The following is a 23,658-nucleotide window of genomic DNA, read 5'->3' on the forward strand; positions in this document are numbered from 1 at the left end:
TCATCAAGGTACCGTTAAGAGCTTTACAAAGTTTTATAAATTATATTAATTAATTAATCATCAACTAGCAAAAAAAACCTTCCGTTAGCAAAGTCCCAGAGTGGACCCCACCACACCACCAGCTATAAATACAACGCATTACTTTACGATCTGAAATCCCTCTCTTCCCTTTTCCCATTTTTCACTTAACCACACTCACCACTCTCTCTCTCTATCTTCCTCTCTCTATATATATATACACATATACACAACACTCTCTCTCTCTATATATAAAAGTGATAGTAACAAAGAACACAGACAAAGAACAATTTTTTTGGGAGTACAATTTCCGGCAAAGTGAAGATTTTCTCTATCAAAGTAATCATTTACAAAGTGGTACCACCACCATGGTCGACGTGGACCGGAGAATGACCGGTCTGAACCCGGCTCACATAGCGGGCCTCCGCCGTCTCTCCGCCCGCGCCGCGGCTGCAACACCGTCCACACCGCTCCCTGTCCGCAACGGCCTCCTTTCCTTCACCTCCCTGGCCGACAAAGTCATCACCCACCTCAAAAACTCCGGAATCCAGGTCCAACCCGGCTTGTCCGAGTCCGAGTTCGCCCGAGCCGAGGCCGAGTTCGGGTTCGCCTTCCCTCCGGATCTCAAGGCCGTGCTCTCCGCCGGTTTGCCCGTCGGACCCGGATTCCCCGACTGGCGATCCGCCGGATCCGCCCGGGTCCACCTCCGCGCCTCCCTCGACCTCCCCATCGCCGCCATATCCTTCCACATCGCCCGAAACGCTCTCTGGTCAAAGTCTTGGGGCCCGAGACCCTCCGACCCGGAAAAAGCCATCAGAATTGCAAGAAACGCCATCAAAAGAGCACCGCTTCTGATACCCATTTTCAACCATTGCTACATTCCTTGCAATCCTTCCTTAGCCGGAAACCCAATCTTCTTCGTCGACGAGAATCGGATCTTCTGTTGTGGGTCCGATCTCTCCGACTTCTTCGACCGCGAGTCCTCTCTGTTTCAGTGCTCCAACCCGCAGATTCTCTCCAAACAACGGTCCCTCAGCGAGAAATCCGCCGGGTCGTCTTCGAATTACTCCCGGAGAAGCCTCGACACCATCACCGGAGGACGAACGCCGAGATGGGTCGAGTTCTGGAGCGACGCCGCCGTGGATCCGCGGCGGCGGAGGAACTCAAACTCGTCTTCCTCCTCCTCTTCGTCGCCTGAACGATACTTCGACATGCCCAGGTCCGAAATGCCGAAATGGGTCGACGAGTACATAAAACAAATCGGCTCGGTTCTGAGAGAAGGCGGGTGGAACGAATCCGACGTCGCCGAGATCGTCCACGTGTCAGCCTCCGGATTGTTTGATGGCGAGATGGTTCTACTAGACAATCAAGCGGTCCTCGACGCTCTCCTTCTGAAAGCAGACCGTTACTCCGATTCGCTCCGAAAAGCCGGGTGGAGCTCCGAGGAGGTATCGGATGCTCTAGGGTTTGATTTCCGACCGGAGAAGGAGAGAAAACCGGCAATGAAACTGTCACCTGAGCTCGTGGAGAGAATCGAGAAACTGGCTGAGTCGGTTTCCCGGTCATAGATACTTTTTTTTTCACATATTTCTTTTCTTTTTTCTTTTTTTTTTTTCAAAAAATTTCAAAATCCACGGTTTTGCTTTTCCTCTGTTCGGTGGAAATGGGAAGAGAAATTTGGGAAACGCGTTGTTGTACCATTAAAGAAAGTGTATAATGGGCTTAAAGAATTCAAGAAATACATGATTGTTATATGTATAATATTTATATATATAAGAAAAATAATATTATTTCTGTAAATTATAGTGTGTATGTTTTTCACAGCTCATATTTGTTTGTAATAATTTTAGTTTTTCCATGGAATATGGTTGTTTGGGGCACAGGTTTCTAATTAGCAGTGCACGTGTGCAACTTTTTTTATTTATATTTTATATTTTATATTATATATTCTGGGGTTTTGAGTAAAAAGACTTTTTTGGGTCCCTCTGTATTCGATCCTGAGCTGTGTCCTATGGGAATCAAATCAAAATACGGTGTGGGACAACTCAAGTGGCATTGCTTTCGAGGTAAGCAACATTGTCAAGAACGGCGTCGTTGTAATAAATGAGTGTCTATTTTTGGGTTGTGTTTGGTTGGAAGGAAAAGGGTCTGGGAAAATGTTTGCTTTTTCTCAGGTGGTGTAGTTTTCTGGAGAAACAAATCTAGTGATCTCGATAACACAATGCAAGCACGGTTGCACTGAAATAGCAAGTGACGGGAAATGTCTGAGAAAGAGAGTCTCTTCTTTTGATATATATATATATAAATATATATCTAGAGGAAATCTGACACAGAAACCTTCTCAGCGTAGGGCTTTTGAGAGACAGAACAACGAGGTGCTCTGCTTTTTTTTGAGTTTTGGATGTGAAAGGGAACTTTGGTGGGATGGAGAGAGAGTGGCAGTGTTGTAATAAATTAGAAATGAGGAGGGCAATTCTGGGAGATGAATGGATGGCCACGTGATATCGGGTCCAGTTTCTTGGCAGATGGGGCTCCGTACAACACACGAACACACAAGACACTCCTAAAACTTTGTTGTTTTGCAGAATGTGTTTTGGTACAAAATTGAGGTTAGTGTTCCTCCTAATTTTTGAGAAAGTATCATCACAACCTGTAAACAGAGCACAGTTTTGAGAACATCAATTCAAATAGAAATGACAATGGAGCAAATTTGGAATGACAATGGAGCAATTTTGGACAGTCACTTTCATTCCCCTGTAACATTTTCATTCACATACTAAATTGGAATAGAAATTGAGTGATTGAACATCTGTTCACCCAAGCCATATGTGTATAACACATGTTCGCGCGTGCATAACATGTGCGGTTCATCAGGTGCGTCGAGCACACTCAATATCATTTTATGCCTTGACATTTGTTATTTCTGGTCCTTCCTCAATCAGTAAGGTTCAAAAATAGTGCATTGATTTTATGTTTTGTCATTTTATTAATGTTTAAGAACTATTGTTTGATTCAATGATAAAGATTTCTCTCAATATCAAATGATAATACTAATAAAGTATGAAAATGATCATTTTCATTTACATACTAAATCGGAATAGAAATTGGGTGATTGGACATCAGTTCATTCGAGCCATATGTGTATAATACGTCTTCGCGCATGCACAACACATTCAGTTCCTCTGATGCATCAGACGCACTCAATACCATTTTATGCCTTACCATTGAGTTTGTTAATTCTTGTCCTTTCTCAATCAGTTAAGCTCAAAAATAGTGCAATGATTTTATGTTTTGTCATTTTATTAATGTTTAAGAATTATTTTTTGACTTAATGATAAAGATTTCTCTCAATATCAAATGATAATGCTAATAAAGTATGAAAATGATCATTTTGTCTAGCTAATACTAATAAAGTATGAAAATGATCATTTGCATTCACGTACTAAATCGGAATAGAAATTAGGTGACTGGACATCGGTTCATTCAAGCCATATGTATATAACAAGTATTCATGTGTGCACAACACGTACGATTCATTAGGTGCGTCTGACGCATTCAATACCATTTTATGCCTTAGCATTGCGTTTGTTATTTCTGGTCCTTCCTCAATCAGTAAGGCTCAAAAATAGTGCAATGATTTTATGTTTTGCCATTTTATTAATGTTTAAGAATTATTGTTTGATTTAATGATAAATATTTCTCTCAATATCAAATGATAATACTAATAAAGTATGAAAATGATCATTTTGTCAAGTTAATACTAATAAAATATGAAAATGATCATTTTCATTCACATACTAAATCTGAATAAAATTTGGGTGATTGGACAACAATTCATTCGAGCCATATATGTATAACACGTGTTCGCGTGTGCATAACACGTATTGTTCATCAGGTGCGTCAGACACACTCAATACCATTTTATGCCTTAGCATTGGGTTTGTCCTTCCTCAATCGGTAATGCTTAAAAATAGTGCAATGATTTTATGTTTCGTCATTTTATTAATGTGTAAGAATTATTATTTGATTTAATGATAAAGATTTCTCTCAATATCAAATGATAATACTAATAAAGTATGAAAATGATCATTTTGTCTAGCTAATATATTAAGGTTTAGAATCTATACAACTTCGCATGGCTAGATGATTATGAATAGTCTAATTTTAAGTTACATAATTCTTCTAAACATGTACTACTCTCGCGTTCTTGGCACATTTATTCTTCTAAACATGTGTTATTCTCACGTTTTACACACATTTTTACTATCAACCCCACATTATGTTAATGTTTTTGCGTCCTTCCTCTCGAATTCGCCTTCACCTACATTATATATATATATTCTTTTTTTTGCAAAATTATTGAGTAAGTCATCATATATAGTGTGACTACTAGCTGGCTTTATACCTAAAGCTATGCTCCATGATTTTTTTTGTGAAAAAGATCTTAGGAACAGCCATATCCCAAAGCTAGGGATGAAGACCACAAAGTTGGGAAGTAGGGTCCACCTACAAGCATCCAAGTGCAAAAAATATTCAAGTACTTGAAGAATTAGACCGTTATGATAACTACACTTACCCAAAAAACAAAAAATAATAATAAAAAGTTATGTGATAACTCCACAGTAAATGGGTGATTGTTCTATGGTAATAATGGTTAAAAGCCTCATATTTAGACATTATCATTTGAACTTTAGGGAGACCACTTTTTTTTCACTCCTGAATTATGATTAGGGTTTGCAATGTTATTCCAAACTTCTTCTTGTTTTTTGCAGTACACATAAAGAGTTCATTAGTCTGATTGCTTTAAAGGGAAGCCTATGTGGGATAATTCTTTTAATGATTATTTTATCTAAATCACTTTTCCAACTTCTGTGAAAATAATTTCTTGCATCTTATAAGATCCTTAATTGGTAAAATTAATCATGTGTAACTTTCTTTTTACTTTTTACTTGGAATCTGAGGAAAAAGTTTCAGTTAACTAAGCTTGCTTTGTCACTTACACAAAATTTTTAATCTTGTAAAGAAAATAAATAAATAAAACAAAACTATGCTTGCTTTGTGCATGGACACCAGATTGGTAAATTCCAATTTGAGGTGATCCTCCTCCACTCATAATTCAAGTCCCATGACGAAATGAACTCTATATGTTATCATACTGTTATTGTACCGAAAAGCACAATACGTGTGAGTGATCATAATCATTTGGTGTGGTACAAAATTGTGTTATTACCGCACTAGATCCACTCACGTTTCTCTAAGCAAAAAAAACAATAATACACATTGCAACAATCAATTTTTTTTTTTTTTACCTTAACAAAGCCAGAGCAACACAACCACCACCAACTGCTACAAAAGGAAGCATATGAAAGACGTTTCACTACCCTGACCACACAAGACAAAAAGTGTGTTATAATCTTTACGTGGGTTCAATCAACTTGTCGGGTGTCTCACATAGTGATGGAAGTATCCCATCACATCAACTGAAACCATCACTATTTCAGTGTGAGACATCCGACAGTAGGTGTCTGCAATGTTTTAAATATTTCTTTATTAACAGATAAATACGCACGCATTGGCTCCAACAAAACTTCAACCTAGCAAAATATACTTTAGTGTGAAATACAAAAGTGTCCTAAATCATTGTCATATGAAACTATATGAGGTTGGGATGGAATTGTAATGCAAAAAGTGACATTAAAGGAAAAATGATGAAATTGGTAAAAAAGAAATTGGATAACAATAGGTCAAGTCTACATGTAGGTCGTGGTCATAGTTGGAAGGTTGTAATTAAAAGCCACGGTCCCTTCACATACTTTGATTAATTGCCTTTGAACCCTTTAATGCCCTAATTTTGGGCTGACAAAACAACAGTCGCACAATCCACCAAAAGGAAATCAAAGCTATCACACACACAAACACACACACAGATAAACAAAACAACTGGAGTTTCTTCCAAAGTATTCTAGATAGTAAATGCTCCAACGGTCACTTTCTCCACCACTGAATTGACCGTTGCTCAGTCACGTGGGACTCTACCGCCATTTACTCTTAGTCACGTGCCACCACCACCACCACCACCACAAAGATATATAGAAATCTCCCCTAATGAGAAATTGGTTGGACTTAAACCCCACATGAATCTCTGTTAAGAGGTATGGAGCTAAGCTTTTTCACTAGTTGCAATGTCTCTAGTTCTTGGGACAAGCTGACTCAAGTAGTTATGTCTCATCCTTTTTTTGGGTTCCACCATTTTTTCCTAATCACACACATGAAATCAAAATCTAGGCATATAGGCATAGATACAAAGAAGGATACCATAAGGGACATTGGCGCGCGTATATCTCTCTCTCTCTCTCTCTCTCTCTCTCTCTCGATATATATATATATGTATATATATATATATGTTGTACATTATTATGTTAAAAATGAAGATTTTTATCCTTTGTCCTTGTCGATTTTTGAAATTAATGTTATAGACGGAAGTAGACCGAGTTTGAATTCCACTATATATGGGATGAATGCAACCTATTAGGTCAACCACATTTGACAGATTACTCGTTAGAGAACTTGAACCTCTAATCTCTTTTTAGAGGCTAATCGCCCGTGGTAAGCCAACGGAATCTTGACTCAAGTAACATTGTCTTCTTTCATTTAACTTTGTTGACCATTAATATTAGCGGAGGTTAGTGTAATTTTTGAAAGAAAAAAAAAAAGATTGCTCAACTAGTTAGGCTGGGTATGTGAGTGTTATTTACCCTAATATTCAATACCATATATAAAATAAATAATGGCTCTCAGAAACAATCACATTCGTTGATTTTGACCAAGATACCTTTGAAATAGCACCAACAAGGGCTTGAACTAGATTAGAATTTGGCTAGAGATTCGATAAGGCTGAAGTCCATTTTAACGCGTTTAGATTTAAATTTTGAATCAAAATTTAAAAGGGGTCAAATAAGGATCTTCATTGAAAGATCCATCACTAATTTGAATCGATTTGGGCTAACAAAACATTTGACAAATTACTCACTACGGAGCTCATACCTCTCACCTCTCTTTTGAGGCTAATAGCCTAGTGGTAAGGCGACGGAGGTCCTTGGCTTAATTAACATTGTCTTCTTTCATTAAACTTTGTTGACCACTAATATTAGCGGCATTTAGTGTAATTTTTTTAATAAAAAAGGATTGCTCGTGTAGTTAGGCTATACTTTAGGGGATGTGAGTGTTATTTGCCATAATGTTTAGTACTATTTACAAAATAATGGCTCTTAGACACAATCGCATTCTTTGACTTCAACCAAAATACCCTTTGAATACCAGCAACAAGGGCTTGAAATAGAGTGGAATTTGACTAGAGATTCGATTAAACTGAAGTCCATTTTAACTGAGTTTGGATTTCAATTTTGAATCAGAATTTGAAAGGGGTCAGATAAGGATCTTCATTGAAATATCCATCACAAATATGGATCTAATTGAATTTAGGCAATCTTGAAACAAATCAAGTTCACCTGATCCAAGCCAACTCAATTATATTTTTCTCTATTTAGATCGTGTTTAAATTATATGGATTAAACATAGAACATGTCCAAGAAACTCATTATAATATGAATCTTAACATTATAATATGAATTGAAGTGAATTAAAACGAACTCACTTGAAATTTCTTTCTATTTCAGATTCTACCAGCATGAATCATTAATGCTAAACTCAACTTTCCCATTAAATTGTCTATTCCATGTTTTTCACTCACTTTTTCTCTATGTGAATTTAAATTCTCAACCTTTTACGTAAAAAAAAAAAAAAAAAAGTGATGAAGTTATCACTAAGACTAAAGCCCTGATGTTAACTAACAATCCTTTGCTCAAACTAATGTGGACAAAACCTAAAATATATGGTGCATAGTAGTCCGACAGAGAGTCTGTCAATGCGCTGAGGGGGATGAACTCTATTGGGTAGTAAGGAGACTCATATTAGTGAGCGTCCATGGGGGTGTCTACAGTTGTGGTGGCAAAGGAGACACGCAGAGACACCACCACTAGGGTTGAAGATTTAGTGTTGATAGGTTGCTGATAATTAAACGCAGTTGAGTGCCTCTCTCTAGATTTGGATAGTGACCACACTTTGACATTAGTGAAGGGTGTCTGTGTCTCTTAGACTTTTGTTCCATTGTTGCTCCTATAGTTTTCAAGTCTGGACACTGCTGTAGGGCCACGTGTCGCATTGTCAACGCGTGTCAGGTGCCATTATTGGGCAAATTTTGGATCTCTCTCTCAGAAACTCCAACATGCCAATGTTACTGTCCTTTGACCATGAATTTAAATTTGATTTTCTTTTTCTTTTTTAATGTTGGCAAAAAAATTACGTACCTACTTTTTATCCTAGAAGAATTTCAACCTTACACTTTCTACCGACAAATTAGTTTTTTCGAGATTTTCTTTTGTGGGACTATTTGATTAGGAGGTAAGAACGTTTACGTAGAAGAATACTTCGTGTATACTTTTTGTCTGGACGAATCAAAAATACAATCAGCTAGAACCTTCAATATAACATTCGAAACAAGATTCTCAATGCTAGACAATCCCAATCTCAATGCTGAGAAGGGTGCTTTTGGGTTTATGGAAGATGTTAGGCGCTAAATGTTAACAACTTAATTAATACAAGTCTCTTGGGTATAACACCCTCATAAGAAGCCCTATCTGTAAAGATTCATGCGCTTGCGAATGGTTATATCTAAGCTTACAACAGAAGATTATATTGAACCTAATTGGAATAAAAATGAAGAACACTCTTTTCCAACTGCCATTGTTACTCTGACAAGGAAGTGCACTCTTTTCCTTTCAGTTTTGAATGAGATGTCCATTAAGTTTTGAATTCATTTCAACATGCCAATGACACTAAAGTTGAGATGGACAGTTTATCTTGTGAAAATTAGAAAGAATATCATCTTCTGCAACAATGACCCCAGAGTTGGGTAAAAGGATAATGATGTTATAACCAGTTCACTAAAAGACAACAGATTGAAAGTTTCAACTGGACCTTTTTTCTTCACTAGTAATTAGTGCAATAATGCAACATGGTTATTTGTTTATAATTTCATGAATACAATGGTCCTCATCTACGTCACACAGAGCGTCACACAGAGCAGGAACATGAAATCGGCAAAATTTAAGTCTCAGAGAGTAAAATGGAAGCCAGAGAGCACGCAGAGCGGCACCCATTTGAAAGAAATGTGATATGTTACCCTACTGGCTGTAGAATAGTTACGGTATCATAAGAACTCAAAGATTGTTCAGGACCTGTGTGACAAGTCAGGAACTTGTAACCATGCTCACCATCCGGCCAGTGTTAAATGACCATTAGTCTGTACTTCGACTTTGCACGTATCTGTGCACCGATGCATCCACACAAGATCTACCAATTTTGAAAAGTAGAGGATGAATCACAAGACTGACGAGTATAAAAGGCAAATGAAAATTTTGATATTGAGGATTTAGCATCCCTTTCGCAATTATATTCTGTATTTCTACATTTAAGATTACACGTTCCAGTTCTAGATCGAAAGAATGCTGAGCTTTCGCTCCATTTCTTTTTGTGATGCTATGGCGTGATCCTACATTATACAAAATGCAGCAGCTTTACGCAGCTCCACTGCCCCAAGTAAATGCTGTACAATTTCTGTGCATCTCAACGACAGGAGGTCTGGTTGAGGATTCTCAAACGGCCTGGAGAACTTCACTTCCTTCGTTCTTCCCAGTAACCTTTGGTTGAGCGCTCAATACCTTTACCCGAAATGCAGCCTGAACAATACACAGAAACCTCATTATCAATGATAATGCTACAAGTGTGAGTGCATGATGAACCTAAAATTACTAGGTACTCTTGTATATGATGAATGCAGAAATTAATTCTGTTGCAAAAATATATATTAATGACATAAACGTCTAGTAGCAATTCACAAAAGAGCAAATTCCTCGCCACTTTTCTCCGGTTTAGTAAAAGCATAGTTGGAGGACAAAAGAAAGTAAAATCTGTATGTTTTGAACTTATCATTGGAAGCAAGAAGAAAAATTATCCTCCTACTAAATTAGAGAAATGAAAATAAAGAACAGATCATCACATACAAAACTGAGATCTCATCTCTTGAACCCTCATATATTGCAGTACAGAGGGAACAGAACATTCAAATTACAAATGTCATGAGGAAAAAAAACGATTAAATCTATACATAACTAAATGGCTTGACTAAGTTTCATGTAATATTCAAACAAGCCATTACGCACGCCATTAATTTAGGTCCAATGAACAAAAGAAAAAGATGGAAAAGAAATAAATAAATAAAATACAATAAAGCCTTTCTTTTGTGTATCAATAACCTCATTCTTTTGTGTTGATAGGGCCCTTGTGTTATTAAGTAAGACTTGTACCCCTTATATAAGCGTACATGGGCTTATTAGGTGTTGTGTTGAATATACAAGAAATATATGTCTGCTCTCTCTCTCTCTCTCTCTCATGACTTTGAACAATTACCACTATCACAAAGATAATAATTCAATATTGCCGGGAGTAAACATCTGGGATGAAACTTCTTTTACAGTATTTTTTGACAAATATGCATTTTTTGGCTTGAAAAATTCAGTAGAATGTAACAAGCCACTCAAGTGAACCCTTGGATTGATAAAGCAACTATAGAAGACAGATGAAAGCTACACAAAAGAACCTGATCCTCTGTAAGTTTTAGGATCATTTTCCATTACCTTCGGGTAAGCAAAAGCTCCCCTCCCTTCCCCTCCAACCCGACAAAAGGGGGAAAAAGGGTTACCCTCGAGGATTAAAATGCATAAATAAGATGGCATTAGTAACCTAGCAACCGTATATGATATGCATGTATAGAAAAAGGGAAGACAAAAAAAAAATAAAAAATAAAATAGCAAGATGTTTCTCCAGTCATGTTAATTAGCATATTTGGGGTATAATATTGGGCCTATCAGACAGATGCACCTCCTCTATATACTTGACAAACATGCTGTAACTGATCCCAACATTTATGCAGCAGCAGGAGAAAAAAAAATTTAAGTAAAAATAAGATACAAAATAAAACCTTCTTATCAGAACCAAACTCGATAACATCCGATGGCCGGAGACGAGAAGGAAAGTTTGGAGGCAACCGATACCGCCTCCCTTCGTTACTGCAAAAGTAAAACAGTGAGCTTTCTCATGCTACTTATTAAAACAATAAGTTATATGCATTTATATATATAGAGAGAGAGAGAGAGATACATAAACACACATATATCCCATGACTTACTCAGTGATCCAGGTACCATGTTCGCTCCGCAAATCTGTCAGGAAAAATGCACCATCTTTGTAGCTTATTTGAGCATGCATCTCGGAAACCTGAGATAATAAAGATATCGTCAGTTAACACTGACAGGATAGAGTAGAGCATTACCAGCAGTAAAACTAGAAATGGAAATTAAAATAAGTGTCAATGTCACCTGGGGTGAAGGTATGGCTATTGAAGTCCCAGGAATATCAGTTTGTGATACACTCCTGCAATCAAAATAATGTATCATAGTTTCCTCTGTAGGTATCATATGGTAGTAATAGAACATGGACAAGCTAGTAAACGGAATGAACTAGGCCCGCTAATAATTGGATTATGAGTTATGACACCTTGTATTTCAATTGAGATACAGGAATTTGCACTATTTTGTCCCGCTTTATTACTACAGATTTAATATCCAATTAGTTTTTCTATCAAACAACCAACGGTTATCAAATCAAATTTGGATAGGATTCATTCAATCCAGAATAACTTAAAAAGTAATAATAATAACAAGTCCTTTGCTAGGAAGCACAGACAACATGCCTAAAATGTTGAAGCACACGTGTTGGACACACCAAAAAAACGAGTCAGAATATTTTTCCTTTTGGACACGCGTCAGACACGTCATTGACACGCCAACACACCACAGACACACGTCTGATTAAAATAGAATTTAAAAAAAAAAATGATGTGTTAAAATATAAAGTATGTTTTATTCTTTGAAGAGTTTCAATAATATGGATGCCAAAACATAAAAATAAATAGTTTCTTAAATGTTCTTTATCAAGAAATTTTATTTATTTGATCTTTTTATAGCTATAACTTATTACTTGTTTGAAATTGTAAAAGACCATAGTATGAATCTTGCTCTCTTTCGCAACCAAGTTTTGAACTTACTAGAACAGATCATTGCAAAACTTCTTCTCCTCCTTCAATAAACCATCTTTCTCTATCTTTTTACCTCTCTTTCCTTTTTGTACTGTTCTTCCAATCACAGACCCAGATTACAACAAATTTTTATAAAGAGAGTTTAGAAAATGTACTTGAGCCCACTCTCCCTTCTTAAATGAGAGAATTGTTGTTGTAGTTCATTAGTTATTGTGGGATGGAACTTTTGATTCGTAATATCCGTCTTATAATATATTAGAACATATATATAAAAATATAAAAATTTATTATTCGATGCGGCCTTGCTATGTCCGTGTCTTAATTTTTAGGGTTTGCTTTGTCGTCCTGTCCATATCGTATCGTATTTGTTATCCGTGCTTCTTAGGTGCTTTGGGTAATATTAAGATTTTCAGATTCTTTACTCTGGGTAATATTAAATATGAATCAGATTCAGATATTGGATATTCTAATCAGATTAAATTAAATAAATAAATAAAAGTGTACTACAGCCTGTACTTACATTCTACACTGTTGGCAAAAAAACATTCTACACAATGTTTAACATTTTGTACTCTTCATTCAGAAGTAAATAAATATATGGAAGGCAAAATGAGACTTCAGAACTAAAAGGCATTACCCTATTATGCAGGGCTTTTCTTCATCCCTGCTTAAGAAAATAGATCGTAAAGCACCACTGGGATTTTCATATGGGAATAAGAACCACCTATAAAACAGACAAGTAATTACATGTTAACAAAGGTGAAACAAATGTTTGACTACAAAATATGCTAGAAATAATATTTGCAGATTTGAGGCCCATAACATACTCTCCACTAAGAGCACGCTCCAGTGCATCATCATCTTCAAACCATCTCCGTAATTGATCATCTGCCTTCATTAATTACTGACCACATATTAGCTTCAAACAAAATTTTATTTCCTTCCTTTTTTATAGAATAGAAGAAGTTTTACTGAAACTTTTTTAGGTGGCATCCAGAGTAGTTAAGCTACACACACACACACACGGAGTTGCTAGTCCTTGAGAAACATACTTTGTCTGAGAGTCTGCAACATAATGGTCTCCCTTCAAGCTTTGAGCTGCAAAAGGCAATATCCTCATTTCAGCTTTAATTAATTGATGAAAGAAGAGGTATACCATTTGTTAGGCCTATATTTCTCTAAATTATTTATTTTTTCCCTTAGGCCTGTTTCTGTTAGCGGGAATCCACTGGTATAATTCTTATAAGTTATAACCCCAGGAACTTCATTTCATTGACCATTATTTATCCTAAGAGGAACGGATCACTTAATCCTACGTGCAGCTAAATGATGAGACTAGCTGGATTTGGGAATCCTATCCAAAACATGTCAATCATTAAATTCTGCGTGTTATTTTACATGCATATTTTGCTCTAATCTTAAGCACTTGAAATTTTTAAACTCTCATTCCAGTCCCAACTCCTGCAATCTTCATCCACTATACAACCATTGCTAACTCCATCTATACATACAAATTTGTGATGATGTATTAGAAATCAGTGCATCTTTCCTTAGGTCATTGATTTGCTTGATAACATGCCTTAACAATCAGATATCAATATGATTTACTAGATAAAAATGTTTGGGCACTATTTATTATTATACTATAAATTATTTGATCTATTTAAGAGTCATCAGATTTACCAAGCATTTTTATTCAAGTTTTGTTCAGTCATTTGCAATGAGTTGGAGTAATGGTATGCAGTTTCATAAATAATTTTAGCATATTAATTCATTTACTTTAAGTTCCTTCTTTATAATTGTTCCTAGGGTTTATATTCATCAAGCTGAGTTTCAAAAAATAAAAAAAAATAAAAAAAATGCAAGCCAAGATGCTGATATGCCCTTACTACGCTATAATTTTGTTACTAGGTTTGAGGATTGTAGGTTATTTAATTCCAGTGAGCTCAAAATCTGCTTTTAAATTAGGAATTAGGGTATGACATGATAGTTTAAAAGAACAAATGATTTGACTATTCTAGATTTCAAATCCCATGAATTTGTAATTCTACCACTAAAACATGCCCGTGGTTTAAACTTGACAATTTTGATGTTCTGGATAACACAAGGTAGGATTCGTTTAGAGCAGTAATTGTATCACAAATATATAAATTAGCTTTTCATTGGTATTATTATTTATATTTTCATTTTTTAACAATCACCACTCAGAATGAACCCTAAAATGTAATCATAATATATGTATAGAAGAAAATTCAAGATAAAATCAAGTAGATAATAATGAGAAATTGGTACAAGGAAGGCTTCTCAGATCTAACCCGTAACCACCGAGTACCCAACTTAACATTAAAGGCATTCCGATGTCAATAAAAAATCTGCCGCCTACTCTTCCTGGATGTGGTATCCGAAACTTTGTCAGAAACTGCAAGACAGAGTACAGGCCGTCACAAAATGCATGCAAAACTCCCACTGGAAAAAACGAATTTATTTAATGTCCTCGTTTATAACAAATTCCTACCGACAATGGACCAAGTCCTACGCCCAAATACGGCTTATAAGTTGTAGCCATGATTGCAGCCATTCTTGCCAGTCCATGGATAATGGCAACCCGTAGTCTTCTAGCGCTCTCATAGCTGGAAAAAAAATAATAATAATAATAATTTAGAATTATGAGTCACCATAGAGAGTTAATAGTGAAATAGCTCATTCATCCTTGATCTATGGAACTCCAGCTCAGCTGAAGTCCTCAAACAGACATGTTTGAAGTTGGTAAGTTACTACTGTCTATAATATAATGAAATGTACTCTGAAACACTACCTTTATTGTGGCCCAAACTAGAGATAGTTTACCAGAGACATGCCACTTCCATGGCTGCACCACCCTCTCATGATAAGACTCATAAAAGATGTTAATTCTCCCCCAAACATGCATCACATGTGCTCCAGCATTTTGAGTGGATAAGTCTTTCTTACATTTTCTTTTGGTACTATGGTTCCTTTTTCTTTCTTTTCTTTTTTTTTTTCCTTTTGGGCTGACTACAGATTTTCAACCTCAAATTTTAAGTTTCCTTTGGACTATTTGACTAGCAAATAAAATGTTACCTCTTTAAAGAAGAGACGATATCAATAGGAATTCCTGACTTAGTGCTTTGCATCCAAGCTCTATCAAGCTCCAATGCTAGCTGATAGCCATCCTGAAATTATGAATAAAATAGCTTAAAGGTTTTCTTCCACTCTTGCAGCAGAATTTAATGGGTCATTGGCATTGTTTCCTTAGTGTTGAAGGTATAAATATTAAAGTTGCATCCTCTCTATCAGCTTAAGCTTTTAGAGTAGATGGGTAGTTAACATGGTATCAGAGCCAAAGGTCTCGAGTTCAAACCTCACCGTCACCCTAATTAAAAATTGAAAAACACCTGTAGGACCAAAAAGAATACCACACGTGAGGGGGCGTGTTGAAGGCTCTCTATCAGCTTAAGCTTTTAGAGTAGATGGGTAGTTAACAGTTAGAATTTAGTCTCTATTGATAAAGGTGCAAAAGAAGTTATGCTATTCATTTTTAAAAGGGATAAATTCAACTTAAACAAGAAAAGAGATTTGAAAAGAGATTAATGTCATAATCTATCTAATAAATCAAGTTAGGACACTCAGATTAAAATATTGTAAATCTTTTTATTTTGCTGCAGAATAATGCTATGTGTTTGTCTGTGTCTGAATTCTAGAAGCAGACAAATAAAGTACCTATCATATCAGATGATCCTCACTGAAGCAAAAACTAGCAACCAAAAATTTGAATTAAGTAACAATGTCTCGTTTATAATGGTTTCAACTTTCAACCCTAACGTAATAAAGCAAATTGTACCTCAATAGCCATGCATCCCCCTTGACCCAAATTTGGCTGCATTGCGTGGACGGAATCCCCAAGCAAGGTCACACGACCCCTTCCCCAAGTAATAGTTGGTGCTCGGTCATATATGTCACGTCTAAGAATTGCCTCTTCATCCGTGGCAAGCAACAGATCTATCACATTATCACACCAGCCCCCAAATATTTTAAGCAACCTTTCCTTTTTACCTGCAAAATATACCGTATAGCATGTAAAATATTATAGAGCAATACAATCATCATCACCATCAACATCCTTCACATATCCACTTGAGACTGGCAACAGAAGTAAGTTTTTGTCAATTATTCCATATGGACAAATCCAATTTTTTAGATTATGCATCTTTAGCATCCAAGAAATCAATATAGATATGTCATGGAATCCACAAAAAATTAATGTACTTTAAGAACTGGCACAAAAGAACTAGGAAATTAGAGCCTCCATAGTATTAACAATGGAGATATCAACACGTAAATGGACTAAATTTTGATGTATTCTGACTAGATTTTTTCCATCCTTGATCTAGTACCATCCCTGCTGTATCATCAAGAAGTAGCTATTGACTGAACCTGCAATTAATTGTCTATCCTCATGATACAATGTTTAATATGTTAAATAATTGTTAACCTACCATTATTTCACTTTGCTAATCTTTCATTTTGTTTCACCTTATCTTGTGTAATACCTTTGTGTTTATTAAAATTCTATTATATTTTATATTGAAGAAAATTGTTAGTAATTATAAATGAAAAATATAAATAAATTTTTGTGGTTTTTCAAAGATACATTAACATATCATAAATATTTTTGGGCAGTATAAGTCATTTTATAGATGTTCCATTTGACTAATATTCATATTGAATCAACAGAGTTCAAGCCATCTGAAGAATATCTACCATTGGAATCATCTACACCACCGGATGGTTCGTTGTGAAATGCATACCACTGCATCTTTCCTCCACCAACATCTGAGGAAACGAAGTATTGTTTGTGTCCCAGAAATACTCGGTACCTTCAGGACATAAATTTAAACATGAGCCACTCTACTCAAGATATTGCCTACAGCTTAAAGAAGTCAACCGAAGGGGAAAAAAAAAAATTGAACAAGTAATGCAGAGCAACAAAGAAATAGAGCATACCCAACAGTCTTGATATCAGCAGGCACAAAATCTGCAATACCAGTGTAACAAGTGTAGCCTGAGTATGTGGGTTCTGTGTATCCAAACAGATTTTTCCTTACCTGTTCAAAAGAAAACCATTATCTAAAACTTTTAAGAAAGAGAGAAAATCCATGAATACATATGTAGACTGGGAGACTCTATGAATGGCACAACATTACATGAGAAATTTCCAACTATTTGATGAATCTCTATATCAACCTGCTCCTTGTCAAATTTAGTATGGCATTTTTAGAAAGTTCGAGAAAAGAAGGGGCGACGGAAATTGATACACCAAGTTGCTACAGTATTTGGTCAGACCAATTTTGGGCATAGGATAAAAAATTTCCTAAATCAGATTTTATTAAACCAGCACAAACAACCTGCAAAACCAGAGGAACAATCCTCAAGCAAACATACAAAGAGATATACATCAATCTAAACAAACAAGAAAACAGAACAACAAAGAACCACTTCCAAAAACCAGAAATTAACAACAGCTTAACCAACACAGGAGAAAGCCACAGGACAGCACAGAATAATTGATGCATCTTGAGAAGCGGGCTACAATATTCCACCACTGGTAACTGAACTTTAGACTTCCACCACAGCAGATGAGCATAACTGACCACCCAGAAATACTAAATAAAATTTGTTATAGCACAATATCAAACATAATAAGTATAAGACAATACCTTGGACCATATTCCATCAGCCCCAATTAGAAGATCGCCTTCATATCGCTGTCCGTTCTCCAGAATTGCAGTAACCTAGACTTGTGAAATGCAGAAGGAAAAATTATCAAAATGACTGTTTGAAAGATGTGGCCAAGATACTTTTGGTTACAATCAGTTTATCAAATGCATATTCTGAAAAGAAGAAAACAAAACAAAGCCAAAAAAATTTGCTATTCCACGAAGCTGTATAACAACCACTAGGGACAGCGATATGAAGGCAATCTTACCTTATCACCATCTTCCTCAAAATTTACAACATTACTATCATTCATAATGACGTCCTCCCCAACAGCATGGGCCAGGATTTGTTGTAAAGTCATGCGGCTAATAACTCTTGTGACTGGAAGGCCCCGTTCCGCCGCAGGAGTGAATGTATCAAACTTGCAGTACCTGATAACTATGTATCATTTTAGGTGATTGACTGCTTATAATAAACAATCATTATAAAGGTACTTCTTAATAATGCAAACTTTCTTTTTGACTTGCATTGAGAACAACTTGCCGATGTGGATCTATCTCTCTTCCTGGTATAGTATAAAATTAGGTATTCTTTACTTCTAATGCACATAATTTGAAAGCTTGGTCTTTCCTCTAATATATAAACTACATGAGAAACCATTTTCTAGGTAAACCATGTATTTGTTCGTCCCATTTATCTAAATTTTGACAATTTTAATGCATCCAGGATTTTATTTATAAATAAATAAAAACTTATCAGCCTAACTTGACCTACCCCTGCAGCTCGTTAGAAAACCCAAACCAACATTCTTTGTATATCTAATCACCAATTATGTGATATTTATTGGTTACATAACCACATACATAGAAGCATGTGTTCTTGAAAGTTTGTGTTTCTATTCGACTGCAATTCAAATCACAGAGACATGTATGTGCCTGTATGTCTGTTTTTGTATCTTAAAGTCTTTTTAAGTCCAATGAATTCCAGAAGGATTTACCATCTGAAACCTGTTTTCGCTATTCATTACAGCTTATTACGTTAGTTGCTTTCATTCTATCATATCAGCTGTTCACCAATGCATAAAATGGAGATGTAACATATATTTTGAAACTTGTAAACACATTAACTAATATGTCTTGATTGTTATGATCTATTCCACCCATTTTGTTTTCCTAATTCAATAAATTGGTGAGATATGTGAGATGCTGCTTTTGGTCAATGTCCTATTTGATTCATCCAGTCAAAACTAACAATCCGGTTAGGGTTTGAGTATGTTTTAATCTGTGCTCAGTTTAAGATGACTAATTGACAACTCCATAAATAACCTACGCAGCAGGGAGACTCTCAACTTCACCTTTTTCTAAATGCTTATGCTGGTTACTGCATTGACTACGATAAGTCTGTTTGTTCTTGATTCCTACACAATAAGCATAAGAATGAGTCAGCACAAGGCCTTGTTACAACATCGCAGCACTAAGCTCTGTTTGGTTGATGGATATAGGAAGAAGGGGAAAAGAAAGAACATAAGAAGTCATTTCTCTTAGTTGGTCAACATCGAGAAGCGGTGGAAAGAATGTTTGAGTAGAGATAAGGAGAGATTATAATTTTAACATGCCATTTCCATTTCTTTCTTTTCTTTCCTGAGCCACTATAGAAAAGTTTCAATTTCTAGTTTCTTTAAGCATGAACCAAATATGAGGTATTTATATTTTCCATTCTTTTTTTAAAAAAAAAAAAAAAAACATTCCTCCCCTTTCTTTTCCAACCTAAATAATTGAACCAAACCAAGCCTTGTTATATATCAGAAGGGCATAAATTTCAAACAATTCAAAATTTTCAAGAAATAGATGAACCAAACAACTATATGCAGAGACAGGCTCACATATAGGCACAAATAGATACTGATATATACATATAGATAGTTATATCCCCATGAATCTGATAAACTCATAAAAATCACATGACCCAATTGAAGGGAATAACCAGAAACAACTTACCAAGAGCCAGAAATTCCATCAACTAATCCATTAATCCTATCACCAGTTATGCAGCCAGCCTTCATGACCTCCTCAGCAACCTCCATATCAATAGCTTCCAAAGCAGCCAATGCATTACTCTGCACCTGAATTGGACCCCTGTATTGCCCCTCCCCTCTAACTGCACTCAAATCCTTCTCAAACACCACCACCTCAAACCCCTTCCTCTTTGCCGCCAACGCGAAAACTAGCCCACCGATCCCTCCCCCGGCGACCAGTATTCTTAGCTTCCGTTGTGGAGGCGGCGAATTGCCATCAATTCCGGTACCACCGCTCTGCGTCGGCGGCGAAGCCGATGGGGCTTCTGTTACTGCGGCTTTCACCTTTGTCATCCTCTTCATTTGCCCTTTTTCTTTCCATCTGGAGCTGTGGGCACAGTCTATGGATTGCAAATATTCAACTGAGAAGTCTTTGGAGATTGGAATTGGGAAGTGGGTTTTGGGGGAAAGTGTTGATGATAAGTTGATTGAACTGTAAAACACAGTTGAACCCATTAAAATTCAAGAACAACCCAAGTTCAATTACCAGTATTTCTTGTGTGTGGTGTGTGCAAATGGGTTTTTGAGGAACAAAATGAAGAATCAAAATTTGAAAGAGAAAATGGGAATTTTTGTGTTGGAGATTGGAACTGGGAAGTGGGTTTTTTAATATAAAAATTAAAAATTAAATGTGGGATTTTGGGACAAGTAAAGATTGAAGGACGGTGATGGTGGTGGTGGGGTAACAAGGATTGTGAACCAATCCATTACATGAAGCTTCAAATGAGCTGCACCAATGGTGGAGATTGCAAAGCCATGTGGCAGTTTCATGTTCCCTCAGCTTCGTTTGTCAGCACAAAAAAAAATCTACGTTGATGTCGTTTGATGCATCAAAGACGTGTTAGGCTCACACAAATCTTAAACATGGGATCGAACTACAACTACCATACAAAATAAAATTAAAAATTATATAAAAATAATAAGGATAAATTACAAAGACACCCTCAAAAGTTTGTCCTATTAACATTCACATACAAATCCCTCACAATTTTTCACATAAAAATATTATTAAATGTCTAAATTATCATTTTCTTTTTAAAACTTTGTAATAAAAGAATAATAGATAAACTAAAAGACTATTTTGCTCCTAATATTTAGGGAGGAAGGAATGATGCTATCTAATCCTTGGATGCTGATATATGCTTGCGTGGTTATATATATATATATATATATATATATATATATATATATATATATATACTATTATTAAATGTGCAAAATGTTTCAGTGTTTCAGTATTTCAGTATTTATTTATTATAATTGATATAAATTCTATAACACCCAAAATTACCTAATAAAATTAAAATTAATTCAAATTACCAAAATATAAAAAGAGTTTAATTCAAATTACAAAGTCCTACATTAGTTTTAAATAAAAATGATTATATGAAAGCCTCTTATAAAACTAGAACTAAAGAAATAATAATCATACCTTTTCGGCCTTTAGGCTAAGATCAAGTGTAGTACTCAATTTTTTTGGGTCATCTTTTGGCTAACCTTTCTAGGTTTTTTTGGCTAAAATCAAGTGTAGTACTAATTTCTTGGATTTTGTGCAAAGAGTTTCAGTATTTATTTTTTAATTGATATAAATTCCATAAAACTCAAAATTACCTAATAAAATTCAAATTAACAAAATATAAAAAGAGTTTAATTCACAATAAAGAGCTTTCATTAATTATTATATCCCACGATATAAATTATATAAAACTCAAAATAACTAATAAAATTAAAATTCAATCTATAATTAATTACACTTGACCAAATGGTCCATAAATTAACCTATTTATCTATTTATTATTATGAATTTTTTTAATAAAAGAAATCTAATTAGACAAGAATTATTAATATAAAATATTTATTAATTGATATATAAAATAAAATAATTTTTCTAAAACTCTACCATAAATTAGCTTTTATTATGAGTTTCTTGGTAAAATTAAATCTAATTAGACAAGGATATATATTTAAAGAAAATAAAATAATTTTTATAAAACTCTATCACAAATTACCTATTCTATTTTCAATAAAACTATATCACATTAAACAAAGATATATTTAAAGAGTTTCTATAAAACTCTAACACAAATTATTTATTTATCTATTTATTATGAGTTTTTTAATAAAATGACATCTAATTAGACAACTATTGTTAATATAAAAAATTATTTATCATTGATATAAAAAGAGATTTTAAAAGAGTTTCTATAAAACTCTAACACAAATTACCTATTTATCTATTTATTATGAGTTTTTTAACAAAAATAAATCTAATAAAACAAGAATTATTAAAATAAAAAATATTTATTAATTAAAAATTACCTAATAAAATCATGCAAAGTGTCTCAGTATTTATTTATTTATATAAAAAAATATTTATTAGTTGATATAAAAATAGTTTTTGTAAAAATAATTTCTATAAAACTCTAAAAATTACCTAATAAAATCAATCGCATTCTATATAAAACTCTAATTTTTAGTTTAATATAAAAAGAATAGTTATTTTTTATAGATAATTATCACAATATAACCGGCCCGGCCCAGTTATGATTATGTAATTATCAAAAAAAGGACACATGTCATCATTCTATTAATTCAAGAAACTTATAAATAGAGGTATGGATGAAGGAGGAAAAGGTACAGAAATTCAGAATTCTAGAAATTTAGAATTCCCAAGTAAAATACAGAAACTCTGCGAAAGAGTTTCAGTATTTTAGTATTTATTTATTTATATAAAAAAATATTTATTAATTGATATAAAAAAAATATATATATCTATACTATTATTAGATGTGCAAAGAGTTTCAGTTAAGTACAAATTACTTATTTATCTATTTATTATGAGTTTTTTTTAATAAAATTAAATCTTATTAGACAAGAATTATTAAAATAAAAAATATTTATTAATTGAAAATTACTTAATAAAATCATGTAAAGTGTTTCATTATTTATTTATTTATATAAAAAAATATTTATTAATTGATATAAAAATAGTTTTTGTAAAAATAGTTTCTAAAAAACTCTAAAAATTATCTAATAAAATCAATCGCATTCTATATAAAACTCTAATTTTTAGTTCAATATAAAAGGAATAGTTATTTTTTATGGATAATTATAATAATATAATCGGCCCGGTCCAGTTATGATTATGTAATTAATATTAATCCAATAAGCATATAAATAGAGGCATGAAGGAAGGAGGAAGGAAGAAGGGTACAAAAATTGAGAATTCTAGAAATCCAGAATTTCAGAGTAAAATACAGAACATCTGCCAAAGAATTTCAGTATTTGTTTATTTATATAAAAAAATATTTATTACTTGATATAAAAAGAGTTTTTATCTATACTATTATTAGATGTGCAAAGAGTTTCAGTATTTAATATTTATTTATTTACATAAAAATAATAATTAAAACACTAAAATCTACCTAATAAAATTTAAATTAATCTATTTATCTATTTATTATTATGAATTTTTTAATAAAAAAAAATCTAATTAGACAAGAATTACTAATATATAAAATATTTATTAATTGATATATAAAACAAAATAATTTTTCTCAAACTGTACCACAAATTAGCTTTTATTAAATCTAATTAGACAATAATATATTTAAAT

General features: G+C 34.2%; 2 protein-coding genes across 2 annotated transcripts; one reads left to right on the forward strand and one right to left on the reverse strand.

Annotated features, from left to right (window-relative positions):
• The first annotated feature begins 140 nt into the window (after positions 1 to 140).
• On the forward strand, positions 141 to 1,881 carry LOC132266893 (uncharacterized). Its single transcript, XM_059767904.1, has one exon. The coding sequence runs from the start codon at positions 387 to 389 to the stop codon at positions 1,584 to 1,586; it is 1,200 nt and encodes a 399-aa protein (XP_059623887.1). The 5' UTR covers positions 141 to 386; the 3' UTR covers positions 1,587 to 1,881.
• Positions 1,882 to 9,475: 7,594 nt separating this feature from the next.
• Positions 9,476 to 20,751, reverse strand: LOC132266894 (zeaxanthin epoxidase, chloroplastic). Its single transcript, XM_059767905.1, has 16 exons — positions 19,966 to 20,751; positions 18,237 to 18,399; positions 17,968 to 18,042; positions 17,255 to 17,355; positions 17,012 to 17,127; positions 16,092 to 16,303; positions 15,332 to 15,423; positions 14,748 to 14,862; positions 14,548 to 14,651; positions 13,285 to 13,330; positions 13,060 to 13,124; positions 12,870 to 12,956; positions 11,514 to 11,568; positions 11,324 to 11,412; positions 11,117 to 11,204; positions 9,476 to 9,815 (listed from the first exon to the last, which is right to left on the reverse strand). Exons 1-16 carry the CDS (start codon positions 20,496 to 20,498, stop codon positions 9,732 to 9,734), a joined length of 2,025 nt encoding a protein of 674 aa, XP_059623888.1. The 5' UTR covers positions 20,499 to 20,751; the 3' UTR covers positions 9,476 to 9,731.
• Positions 20,752 to 23,658: the final 2,907 nt, after the last annotated feature.

The sequence above is a fragment of the Cornus florida genome, unplaced genomic scaffold (assembly GCF_030987335.1).
Source record: "Cornus florida cultivar Cherokee Brave unplaced genomic scaffold, ASM3098733v1 CherokeeBrave_3.0.0_Hap2_Chr07, whole genome shotgun sequence".
NCBI lineage: Eukaryota > Viridiplantae > Streptophyta > Magnoliopsida > Cornales > Cornaceae > Cornus > Cornus florida.

Bases quoted from the DNA above. Each gene is read 5' to 3' on its own strand.
- LOC132266893 (XM_059767904.1), top strand. From the start codon at position 387: ATGGTCGACGTGGACCGGAGAATGACCGGTCTGAACCCGGCTCACATA.
- LOC132266894 (XM_059767905.1), bottom strand. From the start codon at position 20,498: ATGGGTTCAACTGTGTTTTACAGTTCAATCAACTTATCATCAACACTT. The intron at 18,400-19,965 runs GTAAGTTGTTTC...CATAGTTATCAG, and splicing joins GATGGAATTTCTGGCTCTTG to GTACTGCAAGTTTGATACAT. The intron at 13,331-14,547 runs GTTAGATCTGAG...TGCCTTTTGCAG, and splicing joins TGGGTACTCGGTGGTTACGG to CTCAAAGCTTGAAGGGAGAC.